Source organism: Pelodiscus sinensis, chromosome 8 (assembly GCF_049634645.1).
Source record: "Pelodiscus sinensis isolate JC-2024 chromosome 8, ASM4963464v1, whole genome shotgun sequence".
Classification (NCBI taxonomy): Eukaryota; Metazoa; Chordata; order Testudines; family Trionychidae; genus Pelodiscus; species Pelodiscus sinensis.
This window is the reverse complement of record NC_134718.1, coordinates 52,881,079-52,895,040: the sequence shown is the minus strand read 5'-3', so window position 1 is coordinate 52,895,040 and position 13,962 is coordinate 52,881,079. Positions and strand designations below refer to the sequence as shown.

Genomic DNA, 13,962 nt, shown 5'->3' with positions numbered 1-13,962 from the left:
ATTAAGTCACAGACAAAATGTAAAAGAACTAAACAAATACTGAACGTCAAAGCAATAAGACTCAGCTTGTGAATGGCTCCTGCACAGGGCTGGAAGGATGAGCAAGAAACTCCCAACACTTTGTTGGAGTGTGCAAGGCCAATGGAGCAGGGCTGGCACACCACAGGGAGCGTTCTGCCTACTTCAAGCAATAAACTGTGCTCTGACTTTGCAGAGGGAGGAGTAGCAAGACAGACTGTACCCTTGGCTATGCACAATTTCCCCAGTGCTCCTCCTTGTAAAAAGTCACATTTTGACCTAAATAAGGGAAGATACACGATAGCCTTCTAAACCAGTGGCTTTCCCCCTGTGGCCCACAGATCCCCAAGGGTTCGCAGACTATGACTAAGATTTAATGTTTAGGGTTCTATAAATGAAAAAGGTTGAAAACCACTGTCCTAACCCATATGTCCTGGAAGAGGGTAAAGAACAGTTATTTAGGTAGATCCAGAGAGGATCTACTGGAAGCGATATGATGAAATTTAGAAATTGAAAAATCTCTCTACAGTGGGATCTTTTAAAACTGGGAACTCAATCTCAAGAGAAAAGGCAGAATCTTCATTTGCTGGGCTGTTTAGAAGTCATCTGGGCTAACTACCTAGTACTGTAACCATCAGGTAGCAGTAAAGAGGGGAAAATTTAGCAGGGTATTTTCCATCGCTATTTTACTCGATTTCATGATGACCACAAACACAAGGTGAAATCTTGGCCCCACTCAATAGAGTCACAATTTCACCATCTATGCACCATTTCAAATGATACACATGTATCTCAGCAATTAGTTTTGATGTAGATATTTGATCAATTTCTGGAAATTAACATAAAGAGATTATCAACAATCCAGAAACATAAAACTATCTTTCCACATACCCTGCTAGTGAATGCTTGAGAAGACTGTGGAGTGTCATCAACAGTGATGCCAGAGACATTGAATTGGTTGCCACAAGATCCGGAGGTTATTTTCAGGTTCTCTGCTCGGTAGATCTTGTGTTCACTCGTAGCATTTTCCAATGGCTCCAGAATGTAGGTTTTATTTTCAAATAAAATAAGTCCCCTGTTTTATAAAAGATCAAAAAATGATGTATTGCTTTTAAGTGCTGATGTGTTTGTTTTCAGCCAACATAGAGGTTTTAATAATCATGATGAAATATGAAGCAGTAAAATGCTGATTTCTAACGTCAAAACCTGCTGGGGTCGGAGACATCAGTGATGTATGCGTCATCTAGACATACTGTACTTTACAAGAACCAAAGGCAGAGAGAAAATATTCCTCCTTTGAAATATTGTGGAGTACAGCAAAATTACATTTGTGTTTGATGTATTTTCCATTCTTCCAGTGATGCAGTACCACTGCTGAGAGGAGTTAGAATGCATCTGCTTGGAATGACTCTTAGCAAATATTAACCAACAAGAATGAAGTGAGCAATTAAAAAAAAACCTTGAATTCCTTATGATCAGAAATATATATTATAACTTTTAAACTGAATGCTGTTGCGCACATCAACCTGTGGTACGAGTAGCCTTAGGGGTACTTGAGAGAAGTCTGAGGGGTACATCAACACAACCAAAATTTGAAGAAAACTGAATTTTTGTTTTAAGTTTTATAGCGCTTTATTATTTTTGTACTTTTTACACCCAAAAATGTCATCGCCCACCCAGCTACGATTAAGTTGTTTAAACAAATGTGTTGCAATGGTAGAAAAAAAATATGCGTGTCTTAAAACTGTAGGTACTGGGGGTACTTTTTTTTTAAAAAAGGGGGTACTTATAATTTTTTTTAAAGGGGTACTTAAAAAAAGTTTGAGAAACACCACACTACAATATCAAACTTAATTATTGGACACTGTATAATACCGAATTATAATGGAGCCCAGCTTCATTAACCACTGGATTTCTGTTTAATTCAATTGACTCCAAGAATAATAATGTGTACTGCAATATTACTTGCCACTTAGGGATCTCAAAGAGCTTTACAAACATTAATAAAGGAATCGTTGCTAAACACCTGAGATCTACTGCCTGTAAAGGAGAAAAAGAGGCTCAGAAAACAAGTAACTTGATGAAGTCACTCAAGAAGTCTATGGGAGAATTTGGAGCAGGTGCATTCTTTCCTGGCTTCCAATCCTGGGCCCTGGCCAGAAAACCAATCTCTCTTTACACTTCTGACAGCTCACATTAAAAGGATTATCACACTGGATACTGTCCTGCTGCATTCACTGCTAAAGTAAAGCAAAGCCTCTCATGCCAGAGCGCTATCACAATGCCATGGTAGCACTCTTACCACCTGTCCCACTTACTCCCCACAAGCCCAGGGAGTGTGCCAATGCCCCTGCAATCCCTAGTTGCTGGACCAGTTCCTCGGGGGCTATTGACGGCTGGCCTAAAGTACTGCAGCTCATGGTATGATAATATTTCCACTAATAGTCAAAGCTCCCCATTTAAAGCGCTGTTCCACAGAATCAAAAGGCTGCTCTCATTTTTATTATGGACCACACCACACTGGCATGGAACAGGCACAGATGGCCATAATGATGTCTTAGAAGCCAGGTCTCCAGCATCAACATGGAAGTTAAAGTGGGAGGAGAGAATATGACATTTAGTGACTTTTCATAGCGGAGGATCACTGCAAAGTGCTTTACAAGTCAACGAGTCTCATCCTTAGTGCAGTGACTACATAATGGTAAGCAAAAAAACCCCAAACAAACCACCAGTTGAATACACTGAAACAGTGAATGCGAAGCTTTGGCCATTTGAACCTGCTTTTACTGAGATAGGCCATGCTAGGCAGCACAGTGGAGACAGTTTCTTCCTTTCTGAGGCCCCTTTGGTAATGAAGGGTTACAGAAAGGGACAACCTGTCAGAAAATATCAGAAGGCAGCAGAGAGACTGTTGAAAAGTTACAGCACATGAGGGAGATCAGGTTTCATTGGGTTACAACGCAACACAAACAAATCAGTTCATGCCACCTGTTTCTTCTTCTGTAAAGTGGGGATGACATTTACCTATCTAGCCAAGTATGGGGAGGGTTCCTTAATTAGAACTTCAGCTGAAAAGCACTAGAGCAATGTTTCTCAAAGTGGTCTGCAATACCCTCCACAAGAAGATCTTTACGAGAGAGGGCCATAATTTACAGCTCTGAACAAAACCAGGGTCCAATAAATCCTTCATTTGCCACTCCCTCAGCAGCCTTTGACAAGTCACTTCAGGCCCATATTTACCCACTACACAGCCGTGTTTTGTGGATTGTTAAACATTTATACAGATATTTTGAAAATTAAAACAATCAGATATAGGTATCAAATTTCTGCTACAGCCCAAATAACTGAGGCGGTGCTGCATGGTTTTGGAGCATTCATAATTCAGTTCAGATAACCATTTCCTCCAAGAGCTTTACACTTAGGCCTGGTCTATACTAGACCAGGATGGCTGGCTTAAGGTATGCAACTCAAGCTATGTACAATCATAGTTGTTTATCATATGCCGAGTTGGCTTACCATAAGCCGAACCGTAGTAGTGTCCACACTGCAGGAAGCTGATAGGAGCAAATGATCCCATTGGTTTCCCTTACTGCTTGCAAAAGGAGGAGTACTGGATTCCAGTACTAGAGGAGTATCTATACTAGACCTGCTAAATTGAATGTCAGAAGATTGAACTCTTGTGCGTTGATTCTCTGGCAACTATAGACATGCCCTAAGTGTATACCAGTTAAAAGTGTGAATAAGTTTTTTCACTAGCTAAAAAGAGAAGGAGAAAGCCAGATAAATCCAGAAGAAAAGTAATGTGGGAAGAGACAGAGAACAAGCAAGGTCTAAAAGAGAAGAGGAAGTGGCACAATTGCAGTGTGGTTTTCTGCTTTTACTAAATTTAAACATCAAAACCATAATGACCCACTGATATTATATTTTTACATTAAATATTAAATTATCTTCCTTACAGTGCCAAAATGGAACAGGAAAAATGTAGAGTAAGATGAAGCATAAAAGGCCGAGAAAAATTTACTAACTATTATGAGTCATCGGAAAAATTCCCAACAACCAATTAATAGTTCTCCATTCTTGGCTAGTCTTTTAAGTCATCTACAAAAAGTCTAAGAGGCTAGGAAACATGGGACAACATCCCCTTTGCACCAACAATTGGCAAGTCTAGAACGCAACTTAATTAAATAATGGTTGTAGCCTTTTTCTGGTATAACTAATCATTAAACTCTGAAGGCAGCTAGAGCAACAATGGAAACAGAATTCCATGCTGATGCTTCATTGATGGAGTCAAGCAATTCTGACATTTTTACAGCATTGACAGGTAGGCAACACTAAATACATAACATTTAGGTGTTGTTTCTTAAATTGTACAGTTTACTAAAAATAAGATAATACATATTTCATATTCCTCCTTATTTATACTATACATTTGGTTAAAAACCTCTCGCTGCTTCATCAGTGTCATGGTCACAGGAGTTTATAAAAGAAATTGCTTACATTGTACAATGTACAAGTTGCAAGCGATAGTATCATTACTACAGCTTCTCCAGCGTATCATTTTGTAATCTCAACCACTGTCCAAAGTCACTCCATAACTACTATTTCCCTTCCATGATCTTTTCCCCAGAAGCAGGAAATATGGATGCAAGTAAAGAGAAGATATTTTTATTAAGTGACTAATTTTATTCTCCAACTACAGTACTGAGACTGGAACCTTCAATTCACTGACACTGAAATTCCCATCTTGAATGAGAGTAAAAGCTTTTAAGAACAGCTCTACCTTTGCATATAGGCCATCATGCTATACAAAAATCTGCAAATTCAACATAGAAGAAAATATAACTTTCTGTTTAATGTACTGTTATTCTTTGAGTATTGCCTACAGGATATCAGCACCTGCTTTTGACCATCTGTAATAAGATAATGAATATCAAATATGCATTATCTTGGCTGGTTCTCTGTTTTCTCACTAATTTCCTTTTGCTACAAATGCATTTTTTACAATAATCAGTGCCAAATACAGCACCTTAAAAATGTAGCTAGATGAAAACTTCTATTTCTTTACTTCTTTTGGTGGAGTGGAGATGACAGTAATTGTACCTTATAGCCTTTCAGTGTTTAGAATCTGATGCAAATAAAATAAATCCAAAATTACTCTTTTCCTCGCACATTTTTGTCAAACAAGCTTGATTACTCCCACACTGCTTTTGCCTCTTCCTCATGAACATGAGTTTCTCCCACTCCTCCATAGCGTACACATTCTCAAAGGCCAAGACAGGATATAGCTCAGCTGGGATGTTTACTTCCAAAGCAAAGGAGCCAACAGTTGGGATGTTTTTGCTGAATAGCTTTTTGTTGTAAAGAATAAAAAATAGTCAATGCAGTGAGACATTTACTGATTTTACCACTGCTGCATTGTATATTTAATAGTTTTTACCAAAAGCCTTTCAAATATTAGAAAACAGCTGAGGAAGTATTACTCTAGATCAGTTAAGAAAAATAGTCCACATTTTTATTACTCACTCAGGCTATGTCTACACTGCAGACCTTTTGCGGGATAAGGGAGGTATCCCGGAAAAGCTCTGCTGTGTCCAAGAAACGTGTCCGCTTTTTCAAAAGTTTCCAAAAAAGCGGACATGTTCTTTTGGCATCCCTGTATTCCTCATTACATGAGGCATAAGGGATGTTCTGAAAGAGGAGGTTTTACCGAAATTTAGCCCTGGGTAGATGGGCCAAATTTTGGAAAAGCCTCATCAGAAAAAAAAAGCGGAAAAAGATACGCGAATTGTGGCTTGCAATTCGCGTATCTTTTTCTGATTTAACTCCGCAGTCTAGACATAGCCTCAGTGTTAGAATATGAACTCTTCCATAACCTAGTTTCTGATTACCTGTGAAAAAGCCTCTCACCCTATGCCCTAGCCCAGCAGTTATGATTTAATGGGGTGAGCTGGATTTCTGGATTTAATCCAGGGCACTCTGAAGTTAATGGAGAGAATGTAATTGACTTCAGTGAGTTTTGTATCAGGATTTTGTATCCAAGCTGAAGTAAGAAAAGTTTTCCTAGTTCAGAGTCCTCTCTGGCAGTCCTCTCGCTGGAAATCCTTGCTTGCTGCATTTAGGAAATGACGTTAAATAATAATACAATTATTTAGTTATTTGCCTCTGTAGAGCTTTATGCAGGAGAGCAGTCTCTGCAACTTCATTTCACACATGGAGAAACTGAGGCACAAGAAAATGCTATATCTGCTTCTGATCACTCAGCAACACACAGAGAAAGTGGGAATAGAACACAAGTCTTCTGTGCCGTAGGCCTATGTTCTGTGGGCTAAGCCATGGTCCCTTGCTCACATAAATGATCCACTGATTCCAATGTATACCCGTGACTGCTTTTAGGTTCCGTCCATTCTTTTTCATTTCTATACATGCTCCAGAACAACTTTTTGTTCCAGAAATGTTATATTAACTGGGAATGTTCCTGTTTGCTTGCGGGGAGGGGTAGCTGTGGTTTTTGGCTTGATTTTGGATGGCAGTCTGTTTGGAGCTTTATTTTAGACCACCAACTGTACAGGGCTAGGATGTCAGGTAGAGTAGATTGTAATTTTTATTGTTTTGTTCTCCATTTCCCAGCCAGCACTAAGGGTCATTGATCCGTAGCCTTTCACAGTGGCGGGGGACTAATAGAGGGGGCAACTGCTGAAACCTTTCATCATTGGCTCTCCTGTCAGGGCCTTTCACTCCCCTCTCCATGCTGCCAAAAGTGTGGACAAGGCATTTGTGCTCATAAAAGGTGCATACATGACAGCATTAGAGAGTGAAGGTGCAAAAAAAGGGAGGGCTCCTACAGCTAATGGGGGCCCATCATGGATCTCCTGAGATCTACCAAAAGGCTGGTGCTATTTACACACAGGCTCTGTGCCTCTTCATTTTCTTCCCAAGTCTTCCAGGCTGAATTTGGAAGAAGTCTGTGAAGGTCCAAAGAGAGAGCTGGAAGAAGCTGTGCTTTTTAGATGGAAGTTTGCATACCAAAGGGCCTTCCTCTTGAATAGCTATGTGACAGCATAAGCAAAATAGGAGCCCCTCATCACCCTAATATCTGAGCACCTTCCAGTGGTACATTAAGTGACACCACTAGCATCTGTAATATGGTATGCCTACTCTCACCTCCTCATCTCCTCATACCATCACCCTTTCTCCATTTCTTCTCTCTGCCCAGTAATCCCCATACTCCCACTCCTTCCTCCAGAAAAGAAGAGGTTCCTTGTTCCCATGGTTAATTTTCCCCTTTCTCTGCCCACAAGAGAAAGAGTCCATTGCCCACAACCCTAAAAAGTAGCAGCTCCAGCCCAGTTAGACTTCACTACTCCCTGACAAGGCAAACAAGTCTGCAAAGAATTGATCCTCCCTCAGATTGGGCAGATCCCCTTCTGTCACTAGCAAAAGGGAACTTGGAGTGGAGGAGAATACAATGTGGATTTCTCTCTTCATCCCACTGAAAGGAAACTTAAAACATAAAATAACAAATGCAGTTATTAATTGCTGGTTAACTTGCCAGGAACCTCCTGAGGGGAAGTGTAATTAAAGGGAATAACTTAACTTAATACATGACAAAGTGAAATGGTCTATTCCATTTCCCCTTCACTTTTTTAAGAAACAAAACATAATGCAAAGCCAGTAATATTTCATAAATCAACAGGCTTTTGGAAATTTTAAAATACAAATGAGATTTTTCTTTTCCAACCTGTCAGCAGAAGAGTGGGCCCTGACAATATAAACCACTGATGCATACTTGTCTTAGAAACTGTGATGCTAAAGAAAAACTTGGCTCGGATGGCATTATCTGATGGTATATTATTCTGCCGAATTACAAGTGGAGAGTTAGGTAAATTAATAAATCTGATACCCATGAACGCAAATAAACATTTGGTTTTAATGAAGCTCAAAGTTATTCTCATTTCTAAATAAAAACAATTAAAAATCCTATTATAAGACAAACGTATATGTAATTTGCCTTAGTACATGAGAAATGTACTGAAATAGAAGGCTATCACATTTGTGTATACTGTGTGTTCATGCTGGGTGAAATTCAAACCTATGCACAGGTTCAATGCAACCCCTATGTACCAGTGAAGTGCCACTTAAGTCAAAGTGATTTAAATTTCGAGAAGTTCTCACGATGCCCCTCTGTTCAGGGCTGAATTAAACTAGGTAGGATTATATGCCTTCAGTTGTGCATGCTCATTATCTATCCCCTAGGTCCACATATCATCCTAGTTCTGGAAACAGCACTATTCATAAACCTGTGTGAGCTCTGGACACAGTGGGTGCATCTAGACTGGCAAGATTTTGAGCAAATTCTTGCCAGCTGTCTAAACTGGCTGCGAGAATTTGCACAAGAACACTAATGATCTAATGTAAGATTGTCAGTGTTCTTGCGCAAGAACTCTGATGCTCCCGCTCGGGAAAAAGCCCTCTTGTGCAAGTGATCTTGCGCAAGAGGGACAGTGTAGACAGGGACAGGAATTTTTTGCGTAAGAAAGCCCCAATGGCGAAAATGGCCGCCGGAGCTTTCTTGCGCAAAATCGCTTCTATACTGGGCACAGATGCTTTTGCGCAAAAGCAAATCTTTTGCGCAAAGGCACTTGCCAATCTAGATGCTCTTTTGCAGAAATACTTTTAACGGAAAAACTTTTCCGTTAAAAGTATTTCCGCAAAATCATGCCAGTCTAGATGCAGCCACTAGTGTGTGCATGTGTGTGTGTGTATGTGTGTGTGTGCGAGTGACACCCAGAAGGGGTCTCAGATGGAAGGGTCAGGGCTGAGGGAAGCTGGTCCTCAGCAATACCTGGACCTGAGGTGCTTTCCCCACCAGCCCTAAAGGCCGCCCATAATGTATGGCATAACATCACTCCAGAGGCAATTTAAGGGGCCCGAGGCTCAGGCTGCTGCTGAACCCCTTTGAATCGCCAGTCCCGGGGCAACTGCCCCCTTCGCCTCCCTGTTGGCGGGCCTGTGTATTTCCTCTGTATAACTGTTCTCAAAGGTTCACAACTGTACAGACAAACTAAGTTGCAAATGGAAAGAGTATTATAGAACTGGCTGAGCTTTTTAAAATTATATTTCTAAGGGAAAAGGCTCTTCCAGACTCCATTTTATGAGCACTGTGAAAGGGTGCAAGCCAATCAAGTAAATGTCCAGACAATTGCACAGTGCACAAAGGCAACTGCCCGTGTGGGGGCACAAATGTGGAGTTTGCTCAAGTTTTGGATGGGTATGACATGGAGACAGTCTGAAAGAAGTAAGAAATGTGACCTTTATTTTGTTTATATGCCTCAATTTTCCAAATGTGAAGTCCAATCCTACAACCATTATATTAGCTTTAATGACTGAGTAAGTGGTTCAGGTTTTGACATACAACACCTGAAGAGCATTATATCCTACCTCTTTGTACTAGTATGGCCCACTGGACATATTATAGGATTGGGACTCAACTATTTCAGGCTCTGCCACCAGCCTGCTGGATTACCCCACCTGGACAATTTACTTCACCTTTCTGTGTCTCACTCAGGTAATGAAACTTCCCGCTTTAGGTTGCATCGATGAAAAGCAGAATCTAAGAACCTAGTGCCTGACTCAAACAGATAATGGACAGAATTCAAACTGACGACTGAAGCAATGGGGCTGTGTCTACACTGCAGGTTTTTTACGGAAGAGGAAATGCAAATGGAGCACTCATTTGCATATCTCACGCTCTCATTTGCATATCTTCTTCTGATCCTTTTTGTGGAAGAGGTTTTTGCGATAAAAAGCCCTTTGTAGATAGGGCCATTTGTCAGAAAAAAACCCTTTCGCGCAAGATCCCTTATTCCTCAAAAAATTAGGTCTACAGGCTCTTGCACAAAAGGATTTTTTTCCAACAAATGGCCCCCTCTACACAGGGCTTTTTATCACAGAACCCTCTTCCTCAAAAAGGTTTGGAAGATATGCAAATGAGAGCATGAGATATACAAACGAGCGCTCCATTTGCATTTCCTCTTCCGCAGTGTGGACGTAGCCTGGCTGTGTTGTTTTATGGTACTGAAACATAATAAGGGATTTCTCACTTGGACATACGCCATGTTCACATGGACCTGCTTTATACTAGCAAAGCATCCTTAATCAATGTAAAATCTATTCCATAGTACAGTGTATAAAAATTACCTGTGTCCAGAGACTACTGTAACACAGAGTTAGGCAGGTTAATCCTTTCATATTGCAAATCAGATTTATCCTGTGTGATCACTTATTGGTCTGAAATCTTGGTTCCCAGAATTCAAGGATGGAATTACAGAAAGTGATAATAGAATGTAATGTCCCCTACTTGGGAGTCACGGCCCAGTAACTGTGTTATCAGAAAAAATATTAAGAGTGAGCTTCACCATTAGAATAGCAAGACAGACCAGGGAAGATAGCAAAGGAACTAGAGAAAGAAAAGAGGGTGCAGTTAACGTCAATAACATTTTAGTGTGTTATTTGGTAGCACTGTATAATACAGCAAAAATCCAATTGTCCGGTATCCAGTGGTCCGGAACTCCCGACAGTCCGGCACCAACTGGAACCCGGAACTGCTCTGGCCAGCTGGACAATTAGACTTGCTATGAGCCTCATGGGCACTCGTGGCTGGTAAAGGGAAGAGGAGAAGAGAATTATACCCCTGTGATGGGTCTGCTGGGACCCGCAGTGTGTCCGGCCGGAGGGTGGAGAGTGGGTGGGGAATAGCGCGGTGAGGGGCAAACCCTCTGCTGTTTTGCAGGAAGGCGGGGGAAGCCCCGCGCAGCTGCTGAGAGTTTCCAGGAAGGGAGCGGGCTCCCCACCCCCCAGACTGCAGTAGTTATTGCCAAGCAGGGGGGTGAGGGGCGGCGCTGCGGGACCAATCCGGCAGCACCCCAGCTGCTCTGCTCCGCTGCTTCCCCAAGTCCGCCACCACCACTGCAAAATGGTGGAGGGTTCGCCCCTCGCCGTGCCATTCCCTGCCCACCCCCCGGATGCAGTGCTGGTCCCGGCAGACCCTTCACAGCCCCCCGCTGGAGTACCTCCTGGTACTCCGGCATATCTGATAATCCGGCACCACCTAGGTCCCAAAGTGCTGGATTATCAGAAGCCTACTGTAAATAATATATGGAAACAGTAAAGAGACATGGAAGTCAAACTTGGCCCCAAATTTGGGGTTGAAAAGGAGGGGGTTATAAATACCATAGGACCTACAGAAATGATTTTACTGTCCATTTTCTGCTGTGAAATGACTGAAATTTTCATGTATGTATGACTGTTGTGCTTATTATTAAGCAAATATGCACTGCACCTGGACAGATGGGGAAAGATTTTCAAAATGCGTAAGTTAGGAGCAAAAGGATCACTGACTTGCAATGAGACATGTGCTCCTAAATTACAGAGGCACTTTTTAAAATCCCACCTAGGTTCTGTGTATGGCTTCTTCTAATGCATGCACATGTACTTGCATATGCGCTTCTCTTTTCAGCACCTGCAGCTGTGCATTCAGGTAAAGAGGTTTGTGCATACAAATCCTCTTCACACAAATGAGTTGTATGTGTGTATATTCTATATCCTGCACGCAAAAGGGTAAGTACCAGAAAAGAGAGAAAACAGACATGTACAAACATAAGGTTGCACAAATATACAAATTATTTGAATTATTATGCCCAGAAGACTGTCATTTTTGTTACTAAATGGGATGACTGCCTAGGAAAAAAAGCAGAGTATTTTCCACAGCATGGGAAAATGACCTTGCCTCAGCCAAACCAGCACCTCCCAAGTAGTCAAAACTATCTAATTGGTTTGCTCTTCCAGATGGAAGTGCTGATTATCCATCATCCCTATTTCATGCATTCAGAAGGTACAGCCACTCTCCTGCCACTCAACTCTTCTTCCTCCAAAGGAGTTAAGAAATATGCAAAGGAGTTAAGAAATATGCAGACAAGGGCATGATTACACTCTCTTATAACCTGCATTTTAGGCAGCTATCAGTGTCAATTGAACTCAGTTTATGCCATTGTAGGCCTAAGCGAAGCAGATATTCTAATTTATGTCTGAGAGGAAGTATTATAGGGGAATACAAAAACGTTTTATGTAGAAGAAAATTAAGTTTTTCTATATCTATGTGATTCAGTTTTGTCTAAATCAAACTTCCTCCACATGCATGAGCAACACTTTTTCAAATCCAAATTAATGTTCAGATTTTATACCATTCCTTATGCAATACAGGTTGGGCAATAATGTGTCTTCAATGCTTATGTAACCCACACACCTACTGGGTTTGGTGTACTGTCCCATGTAGTGGCACTTACACCACTTACAGGGAAAAAGAATGAGTTTCCTCTACAGCCTTAAGAAAGTGTTAGCTCAGTCATTAGAGGGTCATGCACTAAGCTTCAGAGGTCTCTGGTTTGATTCTGCCTTTTGGTATTACATTTAGCCATATGGTTGTATTGTATCTATGGGTATGTCTACACTACCCCGCTAGTTCGAACTAGCGGGGTAATGTATGCATACCGAACTTGCTAATGAAGCCCGGGATTTGAATTTCCCGGGCTTCATTAGCATAAAGCCGGAGCCGCCATTTTTAAAAGCCGGCTAGTGCGAACCCCGTGCCGCGCGGCTACATGCGGCACGGGCTAGATAGTTCGAACTACGTAGCCATTCCAAACTATCTGTACTCCTCGTTCCACGAGGAGTACAGATAGTTCGGAATGGCTACGTAGTTCGAACTATCTAGCCCGTGCCGCGTGTAGCCGCGCGTAGCTGCGCGGCACGGGGTTCGCACTAGCCGGCTTTTAAAAATGGCGGCGCCGGCTTTATGCTAATGAAGCCCGGGAAATTCAAATCCTGGGCTTCATTAGCAAGTTCGGTATGCATACATTACCCCGCTAGTTCGAACTAGCGGGGTAGTGTAGACATACCCTATAAGCTTCACAGCTTCCTAAAGAAATGTAACCTTCTCTTTTGGGTCACTTTAATGCCTTTTCATGAATTCTTTTGGTACCTAGGAAAGGCACATGATTTTCTTTTACACAGATGGAAAACTTTCTTGTGAAATTCTGTGTGGAGTTAGGATTCCTGGGACTATATCAGATCAAAACAGAGCTCTGGAAAGAAAAGCAACATAAATAAGGAAGCTGCAGCACCGTAGCTTTGCAATGTTATCCATTAAACATTAATTTTCTACAGTGCTCAGCCACAATGGAATGTGTCAAGGACCAAGTGGTTGCTTGAGCTCTGAATTTCCTGCACTGTTTTAAACTATTTTTGTGCACACTAGTAAAACATTCATTTAATGTATTTAACATTTTGGTCAAAATAGATTATTATTTGTGAAAGAGGTAGTAGGTGAACTGTTCTTCCAAACCTGTGAGGTCCTCAGCACACTTAGTATTTCACAGCAGGCCCATGCATTTTGCATCATCTGGGCTTTTATTCCTAACTTATCTTAATGAGAGGAAGTGTATGGTTCTGGGAACTGGTAGTGCAGTATGTAACCTTTCAACTGTATGTTTCTGTTCAAACTCAGATACTGACAAAGTTATTATCTGTCACCAGGCTGTGAAATGAGTTTTGGGCTCTAAGTCAACAGGAGTTCCTATCACAAAACCACTATCACACATGGATGCTCGTATGGCCAGTTCCAACAGAGAATGCAGAGGTTAAACAACTATGGATATTGAGATACATCCCTCCCCCTAGATATTCTCCTATAAGCTAAGGTTGGACCACACCAGCAGGAATTGAGAAAGCCAGCCATGGCAAAAGAAGATGCTACACCAATCTTATGAGCCAGAGGTCCAGTTTATCAACAACTTATCCTGTTACTTGCACCAGTGTAATTTGAGTGAAAAATGGTTCTATTCTGACTGGATAAGGTTTTACATCCCCTTTGCACTGGTGTAAATGACT

General features: G+C 41.4%; 1 protein-coding gene across 3 annotated transcripts in view; it reads right to left on the bottom strand.

Annotated features, from left to right (window-relative positions):
• ADAM12 (ADAM metallopeptidase domain 12) overlaps nt 1-13,962 on the bottom strand; it is a 303,749-nt gene that overhangs the window by 101,963 nt on the left and 187,824 nt on the right. For all 3 annotated transcript variants that reach the window (XR_012905666.1, XM_025188248.2, XM_075935285.1), the window contains exon 6: nt 910-1,093. Coding sequence is in view for 2 of the 3 variants with exons in the window: in XM_025188248.2 (XP_025044033.1) it covers nt 910-1,093 (184 nt within the window). In the remaining variant the exon portion in view is untranslated. The remainder of the gene's footprint in view (nt 1-909; nt 1,094-13,962) is intronic.